This window comes from Camellia sinensis, chromosome 9 (genome assembly GCF_055761805.1).
Source record: "Camellia sinensis isolate YWXY chromosome 9, ASM5576180v1, whole genome shotgun sequence".
In the NCBI taxonomy this organism is placed as follows: Eukaryota; Viridiplantae; Streptophyta; class Magnoliopsida; order Ericales; family Theaceae; genus Camellia; species Camellia sinensis.
In genome coordinates, this window is record NC_138969.1 from 161492218 (window position 1) to 161515638 (window position 23421).

A 23421-nucleotide genomic window follows, 5' to 3' on the forward strand; every position below is an offset into this window, starting at 1 on the left:
TGAATCTACTCGGCATATTAGATCTGGTCCAAGGTCAATCACCCGAGACAAAGAAATCATAATAATAACTATGGCTGCAAATGAACCGAACTGTTCATGAACAAGCTCGGCTCGGCTCGCTTAGTAAACGAACCGAGCTCGAGCTCGAATATTAGGCTCGTTTAGTAAATGAGCCGAGCTCGAGCTCGCATAAGCTCGGCTCGTTAAGCTCGACTCGTTTATATTTATTTAAATTATATAATAAATACATTATTTATATATTAAATAATATATATATAAATAATAATATAAATACATTTTTTATATATTAAATAATATAAGTAATATTTTTTATTTAAATATTTATATTTAAATAATATAAATAATATTAAAAAAAAAATCGAGCCGAGCCGAACTCGAGTCCAGTTCCTTATCGAGCCGAGCTCGAGCTCAATAAACGAGCTCGATAAGTAAACGAGTCGAGCTCGAGCTCAACAAAGCTCGGCTCGGCTCGATTCGTTTGCAGCCCTAATAATAACCAATCTGGAAGAAAAAATCACAATTTCAACTAGATATCATTGCAAGCAAGCAAAGCTGTGAAGAGAAAGGAACTGCAAGAAAGAAAGACATGGGGTTACAGAATTACCAGCAAGCAAATTCTTTTCAGCCAAACAAAAAAAAAAAAAAATTAAAAAGCATACATAGCTTAACTTAATTACATATTTAATACTTACCCTCACTAGGGCAGGAAGGTGAGCTCCAAAAACGCAGATTCAAAATAAATAGGCTTCAACCCACACTACCCACTCATCAAAGTCACAATTCCCAGCTTTTCCTTGCTTTTCACACTCCATTGTCCCAGTTCTATCAATGTAGAGAGGATCACAATATATAAAAGCATATTTAAGCAGCAAAATTATCGGCACCTACCTCTCTTCTCTTCTTTATGTACAGATCTACATATGCACGATGCCACTGCAGATTAATGTACAACAAAAAGCTATCTCCCCCCTCTTTTTTATCTCTCTGCGGCTGATGTGGATCCCAGTGCATTTGAGTTCGAAGGTACAGAACATTCGGCTTCAGCTTCCTGGTGACTGCTACTACCAATGGCAACACTAACATTGTTTCTTAAGTTCCCCCCTATTCCAATTCCACCCAACTGCAGCTGATTGCCCGATGAATTTCTGTTAGGGTTTGTTAGTCTCTGCTGCCTTAGATACCTCTCCGTGGCATCTTGGACCAATCTCATCATGCTGCCAGAATCCGAACCAGGTGACAGCTCCTCATCTCTCTCTGGCTGGATGTTCAGGTCAATCTGGCCTTTGAACGTTGGAAGGGATGGTCTCATCCTGCTCAGATCATCATCCGGATCCTCACTGCTTGGGATTTTCTGTTTTGGACTAATGCTTCCTCCATTGTTGTCATCGAGCAGTGTCTCGGGTAAAAGTGGGTGCTGTTGCGACTTTTGACGGGCAGTTTCTGCATCTTTCTCAGATTGTTTCTGCTCACGCCGCATCATCAGGGTCCGGAAACGGCGCTTCACCGTTAAGCAGACATTACACGTGCATGTTTGCTTGTGCTTAGGGCCCTTTCCACTTGGGGGTTGAATGCAAACAATGCATGTACAGCCGGGTCTATGGCGCGGGTGCTTCGTTGTTGCCTGTGATGATGATGCTGGGAGGGCCTCACCCTCTTCCTGGATGGCTAGGTTGGCAAGTGCGTCAAGCCCCTCTAATGCTTCCACTGAATCTGGGTCCTGTTTAGCGACCTTCATTTTCTTAGAAGCAGCTGCGCAATAACCAATTGCGAATTCCACAAAACCATGCACAATCGTTATGCTTAGATTAACATAGTATTTAAAATAGTGATCAACTTGAAATTATATAACCGAGATGTGCTATCCTATTAAGTGCAACCATCTGTGAGCGTTCTCAGGCTCTTTGAGGATTATATTTACATCCAGTGAAATCTGGAATGTTTTTTTTTTTTGGGAAAGAGGGAGAGAGGGGGGGGGGGGGCGGGGGGGGGGGGGGGGGGGGGGGTTAAGATGGTGAAATCTGGATAACAAGGAAAAAAGCAACACAAGAAATGGTTTGAGCAATTCATACCTCGATTACTGGAAGGTATCAGATCTTCAAGTTGTTCTGCTGTCAATTCTTGAGCCACTGAACACAAAGATCTGGTAGCAAAAAAGGATACAAAAATATTAACACATTTCCTAAATGCTACAACTCCCATGGATTCCAATAGTGTAATAACGCAACTTCCAGCACCTATGCATGGGTCATGTACTCCAGATGGAGGGAAAATAGCAAACAAGTGCACATAAGAGAGAGAGAGAGAGAGAGAGAGAGATAATTGAAAGTGGACAATCTTAAGTTCACAGTTATGACAGTGAGATAGGTACTTCCAGGTTTTCTCTGATCTACATACATCAGTCCAATTGAGAGTAATTGTTACAGAAACAGCTAAGGTTCCATTTAGCAACACTTTAAGAACTTCCAAATATAAAAAAGTGTCGCATAACTCTGATTTTTGCTTAACAATGGAAGTAAAAAAGAAAGGGAAGGGAAAAAAACTAGAGAGCATTTCCCAACTAAGGTACCACTCACAGCATGGAGCTGGGGGAAGGAGTCACTGTGCATGTTTGTGTCCGAGAGAGAGACAGAGAGAAAGAAACCCATGACAATAATGGTACTAGACCTTCCCAATTTACATGCTGATGATGTTAGCTTAACAGGGAGGTAGGTGCTTTCAGATTTTCTGATCTATCCATACCAATAACACAGAGATCACGTTATGGAGAAAAATGAAAAAAAATGCTTTATCATAATGAAAGTCAGGTACTCAAAAAAGTGCAGGCCAAAGGATTAAAATAGTGATAGAACTTGGAAGAATCATGGAGGACATAAATCGGCTGATCAAGCTAACTAGAAAATAGGCGGAATAGAGTTGAATGACCAAAAGACAGGGAAAGAAGTGTATTCAACCTCAGATTGTTGGAAAGGCTCAATTAAGTAATAAAAACTTAAGTTCAGAAAAACAAATAAACCAAAAATCAGAGTGTACCCGCAGTAATTGAGGCACTTCACATTGTTTTAAGGGAGCCAGAATCCAGACACCAAATCGCTTGAGGTTTCAGAAACATCTCTTGGAAAGTATAATAGGCAAAATAAGGAATATGAAACGAGTGGATAGTCATTGATGTTGACCATTTCCAGGGGAAAAAGAAAAGCAATACTCATAGCACTACACCTACAGGAGTATGAAAAAACATGTCTGAAGTGCTCAAGTTCAACTATTTTCCAAATCCAAAAGTGCTGGGACATTTAAAGTAATCCATGCATCACTCAAACGGATTTTAAGTATTGGCCATTACGTATCGTATCGCCACTTACACATCGGAATACAATCTGAGAAAAAAAATATGCCTTGTATACACATTTGCATCCCTCAACAAGATGAGGAATATATAGCAATGCATGCTTTGACAGCGGCAATCAACAACATATTTCAAAACAAAGAAACATTGTATGTAGGAACACAAAGTCCAGGTTTCATAAACAGAATTGGATGCCTATCTTACCTTTCGGGATCCCATGAGTTTTCGGAACAGGTCCATCTTGCAGGAAGAAAAGCATCAGCGGGAATTTTGCGCCACTTAAAACAGTCTTCACATTGAGCCCACTGGATATTTTCTCTGACATATTTGCAAAGCAGCATTGTCATTCACTAGGCACAAAGTGATAAAATTGAAAACATTGCAGCAAGAAATTGAGATGTGGTATAATATTACGAGAAATAAATGAAACTCAGTTTCAAGACAAAATAACTCTGTTACATTCCCAAAATGGAGACCAAATATGGATAAGATTAACATTGCAGATGCTGGATGCAACATTTAGGCCTCGTTTGGGAACAGGCTAATTTAGTAACTTTTTGGCTATTTGGCTAAAAAGGTAGGTAAAAAAAACTTGTATGTTTGGGATGACTTTTTGGCTAATTACGAAAAGATGTGCAAAAAGTAAAGAGAAAAGAGAATCTTTGACTTTTTGGTATGGGTTGTTGGCTTTTTGGCTAATTTAGTAACTTTTTGGCTAATTAGCTAAAATAGCCTCTTGCCAAACGAGGCCTTAGTATATGAAATTCAGGATACATCCCAGCACTTGAAAAAATCAAAAGTGAGGGTACACCATCCAAAGATAGTATACAAAACTAATATCAAACTGAAACTTGTATTCAAATACAAGCCTAAGCATTCAAGTGATTACCCCATAGGATCTGTTGCAAAAATTGTAGGCCTCCCAATAATTGGTGCATCCTGCTAAAGTGAATCAAGTCAGAAAGTCTGTTGGCTTTAATTAATATCAGTATACAAACAAACCCACCAAGAATATTCATCCGAAAATTAAATGTAAAGCACAAAACTAGTGAACCATAATTTGAAAAAAAACCAATACATGAAGTCAAGGACTGGCCTATCTCATGTGAATTTTAGGATCCAAGGATTTATAATTTTGAGGCAACTTCCACATTGAAATAAGTACAAACATCAAAGTCTCAGCAAGTTCTGTAGATCTTGTTAATCTTATCCTAATTCATTTTTCTCTTTTACATTTGGTCTGCTTTTTCTCCCCATAATCAGCATTTTCCGCAGCACATGCCTCTACTCCCCACATCACCAAATATAAGAAAAATCTATGGCATGCTCCCTTTGAGAACTTGAATCAGAATTTTGTGATGAACTTATTTTGCGGATAAATACTCAAATTTAGAAATGATGATAGGAAATTACCAACTAAAATATTACAGATAACATTCTACATTCTCAATGGTAGCCAAAAGTCGGAAATTGTTATTAATCACTGTACAGACAATATTGGTCACCAATTCAAGTCGAGAATTAACTGAGATGAAGTTTAGTACCTCATACTCTTCAACCTCAAAGCCTTCAATTACCACAACACTTGGGACACTGTTCAGCGGTGGTCGTAACAGTCCCTGAGCTTGTTGCCATGTCAGTTTCAGCTCTATTAGGTCCTCCTTTTCAATTCTTAGTCGTTTACTCTTTGAACCCAATATGCTGTTCTTCCTCTTATTGCGGAAAGAAGATTTAGCTCCAAGCACTTCCTTAGCTTTGTACCCAGATTTATCATCTTTAGACAATGGACTTGCTTGATCAGCTGAATTAGCCTGGTCAATTGACGAAAAGCCAGGTGATACCAAATTTCCTTTTAATTGATGAGTTGAAAGGACTTCACCAGCTTTAATTTTTTTCGCACTAACATCTCCATTTGTAGAAATCCCATTACTAGCATTGGCAGTTTCATTGCCCTGCAGTTAGAGAGCAACAAAACATATAGTTACTACGGCATTTAAACCTGCATATTCTGAAAGACTCCAGAAATTGCAGAAAATAAAACGCAAAGGCTACCGAATTGCAACATGCTCTAATTAGGGCTTTGGAATTAGGTACTTTAAAAACATAATATATTATAGATTGAAGCACAAGTAATCCACATTTTCATACATCTGCAATCTTATTGTCAGGTTGCTAATTGCCATTAACAAGATGTAACGGTTCAAATGCAGCCACGAATTTAAGATGATCTCAAATATAAACAAGCATCACATATTTTGAGTACAGCACTTTCAGGCTGACTACAATTAAGCAATATTGGTGTAAAGGAAAAAATTGAGCAATTGAGGCAATCTTTATTGCTGGGTAATATTGGCGTAAAGATATGCAATCTTTATGCCAAAAAAGATGGGATTATCCAGCAACTACTAATTTTTGGTCCACCTTTGATGGGTTTATCCAGCCAAAAAAAAAAAAAGCTTGATTGTAAAAGACAAACCTGATTTGATGATGGAGTAATTGAGGCCTTTCTGAATCCCATGACCAACTTCCCCTCTGGCTCTATCCGACTAAATGTTACTGAGGACATAAAATCAAACCTCAGCCCAGAAACAAGAGAACTCACAATAATTTCAACCAAATACTTCTGAGGGTAACTTATAAGTGGGAAGGAAAAAAGGAAGTGGATAAACAGTAATTGGAAGGCAACCAAAACGCACAAGCATGACTTTTATGTTATGGCACTAAAACATGCAAGATAGGTTTCTGCAATTCAAATGATTGGGTGAATAGTGATAACCCATAAAATATGAAAGAAACCCAAGCAACACCAAAACCATGCAAAAAAGTACTCCAAATATGAAGCAGCAGGCAATGGAAAAAGAGCAACAGTAAGCGAGATCCCAGGTGAACAGATAATAAATATGTTAAAGCTTCCATCTCTCAACCTAAGAGCATCACCCCAAACAACACGGAAGGAAACCATTCAACTAAAGCGAAAGGGTAGAACCTCCCAAAGGATTGTTTTTCCAGCAATGTTGGAAAGTTACCTGTGTCACCAGCTTGCAGTTGCATTGACTGTATACAAGGAGTGACCCCCTCTAAAACATACATTCTGCTGTTATTATTGGGCCAGAATCGGAATTGAAATATCCATTCCTTCCCTTTTAAATCTTGAACTTTGAGAGGTAAACCTTCAGGCTGCGAAATTGGTGGAAAGTAGGCCTGTCTCACAATAAGAATACATGACAACTATGTCAGGATTGCTTAAAAGCACAAGAAATTTAAAATTACATGAAAATTTCAAGAAGAAATCACTTTCAATGTATCGTGACAAAATAAAGCACACATTAGGATGGTTAAATGTCAGAGACTGAACTAATGTACATTATAGAACGCTACCTTCACCAGAGGCAAACAAATACTTGAAGCACTACCACATGAATTATTCCAGGAAGTCAGCTTTAGAAATACCCTTAACATTATCACAATTGTTATCAAGCTATAAGGCAATAAAATTTTCCATCAAATTTATATCTACTGGTAAAACAGTTTTCAACTACTTTTGTTATAACAAAGTCAGCATCAATAAATTACCACTGAAATCAACTTTATGTTTTTCAAATAAATTTGGTTTACCCATTATTCATGTACATATATATGTAATTTGATAGGCAATGTTTTCAATATTTTCCTTTAAAAAATCCAAAAATCAAAATTTTTTGGACGCTGGATTATTTTAAATCAGGTATTCGCCAATTTTTTAATGATTATGTATACGTATATATAAAGCAGAATATTGTTAATTTCCTAACACAGAACTTGCCTAACTGAAATGCTGAACAAATTGAAAAATCAAGCTGGGAAATTATGTACAAAGACTCACCTCTGCGCATTTTTTTGGAAGCACTAAGCGCCCTATCCTCCCTGCATCACTGGCGCTTAACATCTTCTCAAATAAAGGAGTAATTACAGAGTTTGAACTTACATGTGGTTAAGGTTTACAAGGCACTAAACTGCTCAATCCTGAATCGGAATATTTAGGTTAATAAAAAACTGAATTTCTTAATTGAAATTAAAAATATATAATCTATATAATTATGCATAACTAGCCCTTCCACCAATTTTGAAAATAATTAACATCTTTTGCAAAAATCAAAACAAAGAGCATGCAGAAATCTGAATTCAGAAGAACTGGCTTCTACTGCTGTATACTTACATACCAAATACCAATAACATTTGGTAAACATACAATAAAAACTCAAGAACACCACCACATAGAACAATAGGATACTTTCCAGAGATTTGCTGTAGCTCTTGATCAGTTATCCTGGGCCAGTACCGAGGAAGTAACTGATTTCGTGACCTTGCATCGCTTCGAGGCCTTCCATTGCGTATCTGAGTTTCACCAGATGAGTCAACTCCATTATGCCCACAGAACTGCTTCCCAATTAGAGGTGGAGGGGTTGGACGTGGTGCATGACAACCAGAAACCTTTGTTTGATCATTCGATTCATTTAGTGATGAAGAAGATACACCCAAGCCAAAGTGTGATGTAGATGTGTCAATTTTTAAGAAGGATGATTTCTGAGGAACATTTATGCTTGGACTAGCTTGCTCCCCACTGTTAATTCCTGCAACAAAATGCCCACATCAGGATAACAAACTACTCACTGTATGTGTGTATATTGAAACATATTTGCCTGCATGTAGCAGGGACATAGAAAGTAATACACTTTCTTTATTTGTTAGATCATACATATATGTAGGAAAAGATCAATACATGCATTACCATTCTCAAGTATTTCAGATGCACCAAGCTTCAGGCTACCATTCATTAATCTTTCAGATGAATCCTCTACTTTCTTCTTTTCCAAAGAAGAGGCAGATAGTCGCTCACTTCCAATAAGTCTATCGATGCCACTTGGTATGTCAACATCAAAAGGCATCCTTGGTTGGAAGTCAGACTGAGCAGCTGAAGAAGTGAACAAACTGGGTGCTTGTCGCCATGGTACTGGACCTGATCCTGCTATCTGGCACCAATTTTTGGTAGAGAAGTCTTTTATCCTTTCAGGCAGTACAGGAAGGAAGAGCGAAGGTGGCGGCCAGGCTGGATTTGGTGTCTGAAACATGCAATAAGATATTATACTGTAACATGATCGTTTATGCAGGCAGATGAGTATATATACTATGTAAAACAATTGAAACAGGCCAATATACAGAGAGAGACAAGAAAAAAAAATGGTGGCTATCTGCCCATGAATAAGGTCTAATACCTAGATAGTCCCTAAGAAATAAAAGAATAGTTTATGAAATTCACACCTACCAAAAAAAAAATTAGTTCATGAAATTCACATGTGGCAAAGAATTAAGAAATGGAAGAAAACAACACAATTAAATTAAGATATCAGCCCCAAGCACTTGGGTTCTACTAGAAGAATTGCAAATACTGTATGGATATGGTGCTTTGGTGTTTACTCAAGATGCACATGGAGCAAGCCCAGGCAGGAAGGAAGGCTGTTCTACACTGGAATGGGACCACGACTGACTTGTTCTTATTGGCTTCCTTTTATTGGAAGCTGGTTGTTGGATTAAGTTGCATGTGCAAACCACACAGGGAGAGGGTGAATAATCTCCTCTTATGTGGTCTAGTTGCAAGGGAGGTGTGTGGAATAAGATGTTCTCAGTCTTTGGTGTGGAGGGAGTGATGCCTTGTTATGTCATACACCTATCTACGACTTGAAACAGAGTTTGTCTGAGGGGAAGGTTTAGAGAGGCAGGGGAGGTTGTTCTTTTTGCCTTATGTGGTGCATGTGGAGTGAAAGGTATAGGAAATCTTTTGAAAATGTTGAGATTTCGATTCATTGTTTGAAAGGGATTGTGCATGGTATTTGTAATTATCTCCTCTCTCTTTTCTTTTTCTTTTTCTTTGGCACAGAGGAGCTCTTCCCTGTTCTTTAGACGATTTTGTTCACTTTTTGGGGGACTAGTACATTCCTATATATATAGGAGATCATATTTTATATCCTGTCTATTGCACCCCTTTCGTTGGCTCTTGTTTCTAATAAAACTTTACTTATAACAAAATTATTTTTACATAGAAAAATAATAATAATAATAATAATAACAATAATAATAAGGGTAAAATACAAATACACCCCCTAAGATTTACTTAAAATACAAATTGCTCCCTCTGGTTTTAGAAATTACAAATACATAACAGAATTAACAAAAAAAAAAAAGAAATTTCTGACTATTCTCCTATACAAGAATAAAATTACCTGAATTGTTAACTGAAATATATTTCTGATATCATTAAAAATTGTTAATTGAATTGGTGATTTATTAATAAAGGGAGTAATTTGTTGTGCAATTAGAAACTTGAAAGAGGGGATGTAATTTCTAGAACCACAAAGGCAATCTGTATTTTAAGTAAACCTCATGTATTTATAATTTACCCTAATAATAAGAGTGTTGCTATTAGCACCTGCCAAAATTCTGTGGACCTCCCATTTTATAATTTTTTTTTTATTACAATTATACCCTAAAGTAAATTTACATTAAAAGGCATTATTAAATGGAACACCCACCTATCAATAAGAACTAATACTCTATAATATTGGACACCAACCCCAACCCCACCTCCAACTCTAACTATACGTATTCTACGTTTGTAAATCCTAAACCTATTACTTTTCATAACCAACTAACATAAACCATAAATCTATTATTTTTCATAATCATCTTAAATCTTGAATGTGTCATCTTCATTACCATCATCAACGCTATTGAACTTGAAAGTTTTACTTTAAGTATAACGTATACTTCATCATCTTATAAGTTTATCTGTCTTGCATTAACATTCTCGGTCATTTTCGGTCGTTCTTGTTTCGTTCGAACTGTTCGATACTGGTTTGCTGACTGTTAGAATTATATTTGATAATACAGTACTGAACATAATCCTTTCGTTCAATACATAGGTTCCGAACATTAATGCAGATAGTCAGTTATGTAATTTTCTTTGTTAAACTAACTTAGAATGAAAAAGAGCGAATTTGAATGGATTTCAGTTATGTATTTTGAATGGATTTAATTCATATTATTTTAAGTTGTGAATTGGAATGGATTCAAGTTACACAGTGATGAACAAATTTTGTTTGGACATACAGTGCTGACAGGATCATTATTATTCGACAAAATAGTTATGAACAAAATACATTTTTTCAGCTACACAGTTGTGAACAAATTGTTTTGGGTTACATTCAGAATTCTAATAGCGATTCAGACAATGATTCTGATAGCGATTCAGACGATGATTCTGTTTTTCCTCATCTTGCAAACGGTTATACAAATCCCGTAGAAATTGGAGTATCTTCGATCGATCTCAGTGATGACGAAGATACAAAAAGTAACGAAGAAGATGATGATGAGAGGATGAGAGAGGTTACTGATTCGGCGATACGGAGAGCGTTCAAAGAAGATGAGAGTCGTCGGAATGCTCTGTTGACGGCCGAGACGGCGATGAGAGTGATGGGGGGTTGGGGTCCAAGAATTCTATACTAGACCAAAGCTCCAAACTCTGAAGATTGAGTGAGTCAGGGAAGGAGAGGGATGAAAAATTAGGTAGGTGTGCATTTCATTGTGACAATATGTTAAAATCCACCCACTACACCACTACCACCTCACCTACTCCACTAAACCTAACCCACTACACCACTATCACCTCCACTTCACCTACTCCACTAAACCTAACCCACTACACCACTACCACCTCCACTTCACCTACTCCACCTACCACCTACTACCACCTACTCTTCTATATATAGGAATCATTGTAACATATCTATATATCAATCAATATATCAATCAATAATACACAAATCTCTACATGGTATCAGAGCAAGGTTAAGAATTTAATATTTTTCGTTTCACCGGCGGGCGGCAACCTCGCCTTGGCCGCCCGCCGGACCTCAACCTAGTCCGCTAGAATTTTCTACACATACCTTCACTCTTCTTCATGCCTTTTGTGATCATGGCATGAAGAAGCCTGGTGTCCAAGTCATCAGGATCTCGAGCTGATCCATAAACCACCTTCACGAATTTAACTCCTTTCCCTCCCATCACCAACTGTACAGCAAGCCTACCAAGCTTCTCTGCTAGCAGAACATAAGGAGCCAACTCAGAAAGAACCTCAGCAGGGACCATGGGAGCATTCACAGCAGTTGAAGAGCTTGGAGCTGACATGGATCAGAGAGGATGAAGGACTCGTCCGAGTCGACTCGTTTTCGCCATTTCCAGACGAAGGTCTCGAAGGAGTTTTCTCTCTTTTGAAGTCCCACAAAGATCGAAGCTCAATATCTCTCCTTTGCAGAGACTGGTACAACGCCGAGCGATGGACTTGAACCCATTGCTTCAACTTCGAACCCATTATCAGCCTGTCCAAATTTTTCCTAACTGTGGATTTCGACATCCTAACAGTGGGGTGGTGCTCTCTTGCTTGGATTGTTTCCTTGCTAATGGATCCTTGTATCGCTTCGAGTATGGAGTCTCTAAAGCCAAGCTCCTATTCAAACTCAGAGGTGGCACGTGCACCACTGCAGAATCATGACTTTACCAGCTAAAGGGTCGTGGAATCTTTCGATCAATGCAATTACAGAACTCTTTCCATACTTTTCCACCACCCACTATCTCTTAAAATATTTTATCATTTTTTTCCATCCAAAACCTCATCATCATATATTCTCTCTATATTTTAATCTGTACACATATACCTATATATAAATTGCTTTCTTTTACTTTATCTATATCTATATCTATATATATTTATTTTGCTCCACCTTTTTCAGCGTGTTTCCATTCTCTTCCACTTTCTTTTATTTTCTATCTATATATCTACATATTTTTTATTATTATTATTTACCTCCACATACGAGCCCACAGATTCCCCCACCTCTGCTTTTTTAACTCTTTATTTTATTTTATTTCATTTCCCACATTGATGTTTTTCATATAATCCATCTACCAATATTTTTTATCTATTTACTTTATCCCTTGTTTTATTTCATTTTCTTAAAAAAAAAAAAAAAAAAAAAAAAAAAAAAACAACAACAACAACAACAACAACAACATTTTACAATCTTATCATTTCTTCATGCCGGGGATCAACCCCGATCAGCATTTTACACACACACAAAAAAAAAAAAAAAAAAAAAAAAAACCAAAACAAAACACCCAAAACAACCACCTCTACAGGCAAGCTTTTTCTTCTCTACTCTGCCGCCGGTCTCTTCTTCTTGCCTCCGTCCTGGGCGGCCCTTGACGGTATTACCTCCGTGTTTCCCACTCCACTGGGCACGATCACTACTCCCTGCTCCTCCACTGCAGCATATGGCGGACCTCCAAATCGAAACATCACGGTGGCCTTCCGCTTCAGTTCCTTGTTTTCTGCCTTTAGCACACTTATCTCTGCTCGCGCATCCTTATACATGCGTTGGAGCAGAGCCAGCTGGGAATTTAACTGCTGCACCTCATTTGTCCTACTCTGCAGCCGGTGCGACAAGTTTGTGACCGCCGTCATGCTTTCCACACATGACTTCAAAGTATACTGATTGGCCTCCACATCCGACTGCACTGCCATTCTTTGCTCCACAGACCGCATCGGAAAGTTCAACGGAGTAAACTCCGGGGCGCTTGGTTGAGGTTCCAGTGCCACCGCACCAATTGTCTCTCTTGTTGACTCGTTGAGGTCGGGAAAGAGAGTGAGCAGCCCACGGGACGACGAAGCCATTTTCTGGGCAAGTGTTACAGAGTCTCTCTCACAGAAACGGAAGAGTTTTTTCAAAGGATTTTCGCAGTTTTTTTGTCTCAGCCTTTTGCCTCGGCCTCAGCCTCCGTCTTGGTTAAATAGCCGAGGCAGCCACGCGCATCGCGCGCCTCTTGCCACCAAACGACAAAACGGGCGCGCAAGCCAAGGCGCCCACGTGCCTCGCCATCATGTCCGGCACACCTTTTTATGACTTGGGCTCGCCTTTTGATGGCACGCCTTTTTATGGATTGGGCACGCCTTTTGATGGCACGCCTTTTGATAGATTGGGCACACCTTTTGAGGGTGCGACTTTTTAGGGGTCCGACAAGACTCTGTAAACTGTCCCGACATTGATTCCGGTTAGTTTCTACAAGGGTCCGACAAGACTCTGTAAACTGTCCCGACATTGATTCCGGTTAGCTCCTTCATGGGTCCGACAAGACTCAGTAAACTGTCCCGACATTGATTCCGGTTAGCTCCTTCATGGGTCCGACAAGACTCTGTAAACTGTCCCGACATTGATTCCGGTTAGTTTCTACAAGGGTCCAGCAAGACTCCGTAAACTGTCACAACATTGTCTGCTACAACGGTCTGACATGACCCCATAAACTGTCTTCTACATCGGTCTGACACCGCCATCCAGTGTCCTCTACAACGTTATGACACCCCCATACAGTGTCCTCTACAAAGTTATGACACCACCATCCAGTGTCTTCACCAATGGTCTGACACGACCATACAGTGTCTCCTATCCTCTTTTATTTTTATGTATTTTCTTGTTTTGTTACTCTCTCCAAACTCAAGTTGGTTAGTTCCTATCCCCCTTGAGTTTGCGGGGGGCTGTTAAAATCCACCCACTACACCACTACCACCTCACCTACTCCACTAAACCTAACCCACTACACCACTATCACCTCCACTTCACCTACTCCACTAAACCTAACCCACTACACCACTACCACCTCCACTTCACCTACTCCACCTACCACCTACTCTTCTATATATAGGAATCATTGTAACATATCTATATATCAATCAATATATCAATCAATAATACATAAATCTCTACACAATATTATGAATATGGGTAGATTTGGTAATAAGTGGAGTGTCCAAAAAAATATTATTAAAATTTAGGCCTAGTTTGGGAAGATTGAAAAAAGACAAAAAGTCAAAAAGTCACTATCCTATTTAAGTCACATCATCTTATTTAAGTCACATCACCTCTCTAACACATCATTTCAAACCCAACCCAAACCCAACTCATATTTCATAAAAAGTCAAAAAGTGCACTTATTTAGTCTTCCCAAACTAGGCCTTAGGATTGAGGTCCAAAGAATTTTGGTAGGTGCTAATAGCAGCACTCAATAATAATAATGTAAAACAACTTACCAAAATGAAACTTTTTCTTGCACAAGTTATGCACTCAATTCCTCCAGCATCCAACAGGACAAACATATGGAATGACACTATACATCCACAATGTATTTGCTGCAAAGAGAAATTAATTGTTATAAGATGGACAATAAATTACTAAAAGCTTAATGCAAACAATATGTGGAAGATGCAATTCATATAATCTCATGTCAACTCTAAATAAGAAAGGCTGTGAATTTTTTTTTAATTTTATAATTACATTAATAGGCTCCTTTTTTTCCTTTTTCTTTCTTTCTTCTTCTTCTTACAGAAGAAAGCATATGAATCTCCCAAACAAGCCTGGAAAATAAAATCTTTCACTCACCTTCCCGCAAGATTCACAACACCTCCAACCAGATGCATTCAAGTGGAAAGTCTCGCAGAATTTTCCCTCCTCATAAGCAGAACTAGAGTCATAAAAAGCTATAGTCAACATCTCAAAGTAACTAAAGAGAAAAAAGTCGATACATTTGAAACACAATAAAAGTTATCTTTGAAACATCACCAAACTGCTAATATAACACAAGGACCAAAATTTAATGACTTTAACATGTTGAACCCAAAACCCAACATGAGATCCAGGAACACGAACCACATCAATTCAGCTGCCGTCTTTTTCAATGCTTCTTTCACTTGTTATTTTGTCAAGAGTTTTAAACAACAATTTCTTAACTAGTGCAATAAATCAATCATATATGAAAGTAATCAGCACATGTGCAAGCTTACATATTTATAGGCTTTCAGAACACACCCTAACCTTAGGTGATTTTCTAATGCTTGCACTGGCCTTCTTATGATGCATTTATTTCCAATTTTATGTGAAAATCACAAACTGAACATTTGTTTTGTAGTTGTGGAGTTACTTGAAGTATGTTGTGGTAACCAGAGATGGTTTAATTATTCTAAATAGAAGCTAACATCAACATAAAACACTGCCCCCCACCCCATAAAAAAAATAAAAATAAGAAATAAAAGGGTAAAGAACCAAAAGTGAAACCACTAACACAAACAAAAGAACAAAGGTGAGGACGAACAAAAGATCTCATGAAAAAGGTGACTGAAGAGCATCTTCAACTCCAATTCTATGAGTTTGGGTTTACTTGTTCCTTGCATATGTATGAATTGTACCCTTGTTTGTTTAGCTGACAAGAAAATATGTTGATCTCATTTTAAAAAGCAAAAATAGTCACAAATGCAACACACATAGTGCTACAACCTGGCATTTGCCATTTTTGTTAAATCTAATACTTCAACAGTTGCATCAGATGTAATAGCTCACCAATATAACTATTTTATATGGTCACCAGGAAAAATATAATATAATCTGGCTAAATCCCATGAAGAAAGAAAACCAAATTCCTGGATTAAAACTACCCATGACTATATTAATGTACATCTAAACAGTTTAGAATATCAACTAAGTCAGAGATTTGGTACACATACTTTTCACAATAACTTTTTGGGCAAAATTCAATTTACCCCCTTGTGGTATGGCTCTGAAGCACCTCTTTTTTTTTTTTTTTTTTTTTGGGAGATCGGCAACAAAGAAAATTTTATTAGAAAAAGAAAAGGGGTGCAAAGGGAGGACAATAAAAGGGGTGCAAAGGGAGGACAATAAAAAGGGTACAAAGGGAGGACAAGATATCCCCTACAAAAATTATTTAACCATCACAAATTGCTTTCCTATCTCTAAAAATTAGAAAAAGTGGAATCCCTTGGAACAGAGCTGAAATGAAAGCCCAAAATGAAGCCAAATGACGAACTATATCCCATAGACTTTGAATTAGCAAACTTGTCCTCAAATGTCCTTGCATTCCTTTCCAACCAAATAACCCAAAAAATTGAAAAGACAAAACAATGCCACATCACTTTTGCTCTATTCGAACTGCTGAATCCCCAAACATCCATTGAAATCATGAGTAGACAAGATCCTAGTTCCACCCACTGGACATCAACCAATCGAAAGAGACAACAACAAATATCCAATGATCCATCACTCCTACATATGATGCACCATTGAGGACAAAGAAAGCGATTAGGCCTTCTTTTTTGGAATAAATCGTTAGTCATGATTCTTCCCAATCTTATTAAAGGCAATAGAAGCACTGAAGCGCCAACATTTCGTAGGGCCTAGGTGCGAGTCATCAAAGCAAGGCTCTTGTTGACGGTAAAATATAGATAATTTAATACAAGCAAATAATTCAACATAAGTGAAATGAAATATTAAATATTTTAAAACATAAACACTAATAGTTTATCATAGACTAACAATCCAAGATTCACATAAACACAAACATCCAACTCATAAATCATAAGCATGAACATTTAAAAATAACAATAAAATTAAAATGTCAAACAAGATAAGCATAGAGAAAAAGTAGAAGGAGAAGAATAACGACAAATGTTAGTCTAGTTGAAAAGAAAGATCTATCCAACAGTGTTGGGTTATAATGTATGTTTAGGGGTTTAATCCCTTGTAGTCACATGTAAACACAACCAAAAAAAAAAAAAGAAGAAGAAGAAGAAGAAGAAGAAAAAAAGAGAGATTAAGTGAAATTGAAGGATGTTATTGTAATGAACAAACATTTTAAAAAGCCTAAACCTAAAGCGCATACTTCATGCGCTTTTATGGGATTTGTTTTACATCGCCTAGATGAACCTTGGGTATAAGGCGTGCCTTTAATAACATTGATTCTTCCATGAGCCAAAGACCACATAAAGAATACTACCACTTCACCCCCTCATGTTTAAAAATAGCCAAAAGCCTTCCTATGTGGTTTTGATCATTTTGCATTTTATCTCCCTACTATCATTTTGTCTCTCTACTATCAGTGTGCAATGGTGTGTTAGAGAGGGTCTTGGCGGGGTGGAAGCAACAATATTTGATTCAGAGTGTGTTGTGTAGTATCCTAACTTATTGCATGTCGATGCATATTATTTTGGTATCTATGACTCGTCGATTGGTGAAGTTACAAAGGGACTTTTTGAGAGATAGTGGTGAGGATGAGTTTATGTATCATTTTATTGGTTAAGATGGGATTTGTTGTCCTAAGGAGGTGGGAGGCTTGGGGGTGGGGAGGTTGCGGTATGTGAATTATGCCTTGTTGGGGAAGTGATTGTGGCGGTTTGCTTGGGAGAGAGATCATTTATGGCGTCGTGTGGTAGCCGTGAAGTATAGGATGGGTAGAAGGAAGTGGAGTTCGGGGAGAGTTGGTGGGTCTCATAGTTGTGGTTTGTGGAAGGGTATCTGGCTTGGAAAAGGGGAGTTTTACGAGCAAATCCATTTTCGGGTGGGCTCGGGAGATAGGGTGATGTTTTGGAGGAGTCGATGGTGTGGTGAGGTGGCTTTAGAATTTCAGTACTTGTTGATTGTTTGTCTTGCCGTGGATTCGAATGCTATGGTGGCTTCTTATTTGGGAAGGGGTAGATTGGGAATAAGGTGATTTGGGATCTTCAATTGCATCGCCAGGTTTAGGATTAGGAGCTTAACCAGTTGTTGGATTTATTGGGATTTCTTCATGGGGTGCATGTTCAAGGGAAGAGGGAGGATGCTTTGGTTTTGGGTGAGTGGGTTGGGGGGTGGGTGGGTTCTAAAGGCTTTTTTTCAATATCTTCTTTCTATCGAGCTTTGTGTATAGAGGTGAGGTAGGGAAGTTTCGTTGGCGCTAGGTTTGGGTTACAAATATTCTTTCAAATGCGGCTTTCTCTGTGCCGACAACAGCTTTTGGTCGGATCCTTACGTTTGATAATTTGGTTCAGCTAACAGGTATTGTATGTGTTGTGTTGATGCATAATCAATGGATCATTTACTTATTCAGTGTCTGGTAGCTCACTGATTATGGATGCTTGTTTTTTTTCTACTTTTGGAGTAGTGTGGGTGCAGCAGAAAGGGGTGATCGTAGTCCTTTGAAGTTGGGGTAGGGGTCGAGTTGGTAAGAGGCATTGCCAAGCTTGGGCTTTAGCTCTTTTGTGTTTAATGTGGTTGTTGTGGTTAGAGTGAAATCGGCGTGTTTTCCAAAGAGTTTTCGCTCAGTATCCTGGTTAGAAGATAGGTTTTTACAAGTTCTATGTAACTAGGTGTCAAGGAGTGTAGATCCTGATTTGTTCACCTTTTTAGATTTTTCTTGATGATGTGATTGGTTAGTTGATTCTCGTTTTTTGGGGTCCCTCAGTTTTCTATTCTTTAGCATCTTCTTGATGCTTTTTCTTCAATAAAATTTATTTATCAAAAAAAATGGGTTGGGGGGTGGGGTGGGGTGGGGTGGGGAGGGGGGAATTTAATCAAAGTCAAAATACAGTATAAAATGACAATTTGACAAATATAACCTTATTTCCGTCTTCTTCTTCAAAATCCCTAACCCTAACCCCTCTCCATCCTCCAAATTCTAGCCCTAATCCTTAGTGTTATGTTGCATTTTTATTATCTTTGAATTGAATGACATATTCATATATGTGAAATATAATATAACAAATATATAAAATAATGTCGTGTCCTGCATGTTTGAAAATTAACAAGTTGTCGTGTTCATGTCATGTTGCATAGAAGTCCCAAGCAACCAAATACACAAAGAAACACGTTCAAGACAATAAGCACACCAATAAATAAAACATACAATGCGGAAGTGATGGATTATGGTAAAGTCATTACTCCTTAATATCATCAAGTGGTTTCGCATAAAAATCCTATGAAGATTTGAGCTAAGGTTTACTACAGCTTCTTCTATAGGCCTAGTTCTCAACACTTAAATCTAGCATGAATAAATTGAAAATTTTATTAGAGACTTGATAAAACTTGATATTTGAAAATTCTCAAGAATTTTTTTAACAAAAATCATTGGAAACCAACAATAGCATTATGTATCTACTAATAGACAACATATTGAAAAATCATACCCAACTAGAGCCACACAATTTTTCCTCCTAAAAATAGGTTGGATTTAAACTCACCCGCATTATAGAAACATGATTTCATGAGGAAACAAAAATGTCTAATCATTGACTGTTGCAAGTCTGAGTCAAGTAACAAGTAGAGGAATCAAAATATTTTTTAATGTAACTTGTTTGAACTTTGAAGAAAAATGAAAGCGAGGATAGAAACTTGCAAATCATAAAGTACAGTTTTAAATCTTTTCTTTCCACAAGTGTAGGGTGTTCTCAGATCTTTCCTCATTCCTCATATATATATATATATATATAATATATTTAAGTCTTTAAATGTCATAACTAAGCCATCATAACACCTAAATTGTAAGCTCTCAAAAAAATGACAGGATCCAAAAAAATATGTTTTCAACATTTCTTCACTTTTATGGTGCTTTGAACCACAATTGAAGCAATTTTTGTTACTTTCTAGCCCAAATAACACATAAACCTCTTTGATAATCCTATATATATCTGACACATCCTAAGCACCTATACTTTGTGGATTTTCATAATTAATTCAGATAAGTAGCCAACACTTTTAGACTACCCTTGCCATCACAATTACTGTCTTGGCAAGTCCTTATTGTGACAAATTGAGGATGAACCTAAGCCACACAACCATTCTTAGATTACCAGACTAAATTCAACTGCAACCCAGCTGTTAACTCCTTAAAAATATATAAATTTTAGTAATCCCAATAAATGTTGCAATGTTTATACATTTTGCAATAAGCCTGCCTTTTTTTTCTTTTTTTTTTTTTTTGAACAAAGTAAGAAACCTATTCAATGCATACAAAACTCACAAGCAATATTGAGTTAATAAAAAAAGAGAGAAACAAAAAATAAATAAATAAATAAATGAAAATATAACTTCCATGGTCCAATGCAAGCACTATAACAGTTCCTGTGGAAATTCATGAAGAAAAAATAGTTCTCATTGTCTTAATGTATTTGTGTTAAAATCTGTGGAGCATTTATAAAAAAAATATTCAATTAGCTTCAAACCTCTTATTTCTCTGTGTCTCTTTTAGGGGGTGTCTTTGTTTTCCATCAATTTCAATTATTCTCTGTGTCTCTTTTAGGGGGTGTCTTTGTTTTCCATCAATTTCAATTATTTACCAACTCCATTACTGCAGCGGGAAAAATAATATTCCATTAAACTCATCTCATAACTTCCATTTCATCAACCAAACTTAACACCACAGAATGCACAAACCCAACCACGAAGTTTTCCTATTCAGCACAACGTGCATATCAAGGAGCCATTATTTCTTGCACTACAAATTAGTCCATAACCACCTAATTAAACCTCCACAAAGCAACTACCCAACTCAAACAAATGAAGAAAAATCACTACAAAAGCCCTAAAAAGACCCACTTTTTTCCCTTTCTGTTTCATATTGTTTTGACTTTTTTCTGCTAGACCAAAAAAAGCATTCCACAAATTTCCAACTACTAAAAATAAGAAGTAATTACAAGAAAGATAGAAGATATAAAACAGAACAAAAGCCAGTGAATCAGTCAACAAGAGTAAACCAAAAGTGAGTGAGAAAATTGCTTACGCGCATCGATCACAGAGGTCAGCGAACTCGCCGGTGCGACGACGCCAGCCTTTCCTGGACCGTTCCAACACATCTTTACAGTTCGAATTGAAGCAGAACTTGATCGACGAAGACGACGACATCGAAGCTTCAAACACACAGCACCAACAAAACTAGCCCAACATCAAACCCTAAGCCAACTCTAAAAAAGAGAGAGAAATCAAATAGAAAGAGTGCTAGCGAATAAGACAAAGAGCGATTTCACATCTATGCACAGTTCGAATTGAAGCAAGAAACGAAGACGACAAGGATAACTCAGAACAAACAAAAATGGACGAACATAAACCCTAGGCTTGCGCTTTTAGTGAGAGAAAGTAGAGAGAGAATGACAATGGCTGTGCTCCGATCAGTAATCATGAGAGAGAGAGCGAGGGTTTTAGAGAGAGAAAGAGAATAATATAGCAGAGAAGAGAGAGAGAGAGTATAGATATAGAAATTTGTGTGCGTAGAGAGATACGGGTTTGGAAACACGTCGAGTTGACTCGAGTCGTGTAATGTAGCGTCGTCGTTTATTTCTTGTTTCGGCGTCTTTCTCTTCTCTCTCTTCTTTTAATCTGTATATCGTCGTACCTTTGTCCTCGTGTCATTGGATGAATTTTAAGCATTATCTGAAAAAAAAATTTACTTGTATATACAACTGCCGCTGCCGGTGCATTGAAAGGGCATGGATGCAAGGGTATTTTTGGAAATACAAAATTAATTGTTTAAATTCGTGGAATATATTATGGATCTAGTTTGATGATTCGAATTGTTCATTTTGTTGAATATTTTGTTTATGTCATTATAAAAAAAAAATTAGGCCGATCGGATATTTATAACTTATTCAATTTACCGTATTTATTTGTTTTCAAGAAAATAAAAACAAATGTTTAAAAATATACTATTTATTTTTTTTTAGTGACAAATATGATAAATTGAATATGTTACGATTATCGAATCGATTTAATATTTTTGTATGGATGTATGGATGATATATAGGAAGAACCCAACAAAATAAACAATTCGAATCAACAACATAGGCCTAAACAACATCTTCTAATCCAAAATACAAATTGGAAGGGATCCAGCTCCTCGGAAAAATTATATTTCAATTGGATAGTGAGAAAATAATTACATATTTATAATGATGCAGGTCTCTTGTGTGTAGAGACGTATGCGATACAATTCAGACAGTTTGAAAGTAAATTTATAAATCGAATGGCAAATTAGCAGATTGACGGATTGGCAAATTACAGTTTGAGTGATTTTAGGCGGATTGGAAAATTAAAGAATATTTTAACAATTTTTCAAGTCTTTGCATAATATATAACACTAATTTGCATAATATTTTTCATATATGTAACACAAACTAATTTTACATAATATTTTTCATATATATAACTACAATTTTGTAATAAATTTCATATATTAAATCTCTTTCACATTCATTTTTAATTTGATATTTCACTATATGTTAAAAAATATATATGTACTATTTATAGCAGAGCGGAACAATTTCAAATGCGGATTATAATTTTAAAATTTAAACCACAATTAGCGGATAGAGCAATATAGATTGATGTGGATCGATGCGATTTTAGTGGATTTGATTGTATTTTGCAGAGCCCTACTTGTGTGTATGGTGCAAGTTTTTGAAAATTAGAAAATATGAAGAAAAAAAATACTAAAGATGAAAAAACAAAAAACAAATGAGAAAACAATTTTTGAAAAGCAAACAAAATTCTTCAAAAATTTTGATTTCTTTTTTTTATCTTTTAAATAAAAATTCCTTTTTACCTACATATATATACCATGTATTTTTTCCATAAGATAGAAGGTTCGCAATGCATATAATAAAGCCTCAATTGGAGAGCAAGTATTTTAGTCAAAAAATCACTATAAATTGTTACATCACTCTCTCTACTTTTCTAAGTATATTTTGAAGCTCTCGCATTGTTCTCTTAGAAGTATGATTGTAAACAAGCCATGCTGAGTTGAATTTTTAGGTGTTTGAGTTTAGCTTGTTAGGAGTTCAAGTTCAAATCGAACTTAGCCCCGGTTTGGTTTTCCTTCGAGGCTAATAAATCATAAAAGGATAAAAAAAAATTAAAAAAAAAACCAAAAAGTTAAAAATCACAAAAGGACAAAAAAAATATTTGTCATTCTAAAGCCAAAAAGCCAAACAAGAAAACCAAACAAACAAAAAAGTCTCAGGTTAAAAAAGTCAAAAAAACAAAAAGCCAACGAAAAAAGTCATTGCCAAACGACCCCTTAAAAATTCAAATTAAAGCTCGGCTCAAGCCAACTAAATTTTATAAATAAATCGTGCTCAAGCATAAAGAAAAGATTAAATCAAA

The 23421-nt window shown here is 36.8% G+C and overlaps 1 protein-coding gene across 2 annotated transcripts; it reads right to left on the reverse strand.

The window, feature by feature from the left end:
- Positions 1 to 536: 536 nt before the first annotated feature.
- LOC114260834 (B3 domain-containing protein Os07g0563300) lies at positions 537 to 21684 on the reverse strand. Of its 2 annotated transcripts, none has more exons than XM_028201014.2 (13): positions 21047 to 21684; positions 14887 to 14968; positions 14538 to 14636; positions 8133 to 8463; positions 7635 to 7974; positions 7227 to 7323; positions 6391 to 6565; positions 5841 to 5920; positions 4909 to 5316; positions 4254 to 4303; positions 3569 to 3682; positions 2091 to 2161; positions 537 to 1770 (listed from the first exon to the last, which is right to left on the reverse strand). In XM_028201014.2, exons 1-13 carry the CDS (start codon positions 21166 to 21168, stop codon positions 998 to 1000), a joined length of 2742 nt encoding a protein of 913 aa, XP_028056815.2. In that variant the 5' UTR covers positions 21169 to 21684; the 3' UTR covers positions 537 to 997. The 2 variants fall into 2 exon arrangements, with proteins under 2 accessions (XP_028056815.2, XP_028056814.2); XM_028201013.2 differs by having other exon boundaries at positions 4254 to 4306.
- Between the last annotated feature and the right edge of the window lie 1737 nt (positions 21685 to 23421).

What these genes read in the sequence shown, in the direction of transcription:
- LOC114260834 (XM_028201013.2), bottom strand. Translation starts at nt 21,168, where the DNA reads ATGTCGTCGTCTTCGTCGATCAAGTTCTGCTTCAATTCGAACTGTAAA. An exon ending in GACCTCTGTGATCGATGCGC is followed by an intron (nt 14,969 to 21,046) that starts GTAAGCAATTTT and finishes TTATGACTCTAG; the next exon opens with TTCTGCTTATGAGGAGGGAA. An exon ending in ATCTGAAATACTTGAGAATG is followed by an intron (nt 7,975 to 8,132) that starts GTAATGCATGTA and finishes ATTTTGTTGCAG; the next exon opens with GAATTAACAGTGGGGAGCAA.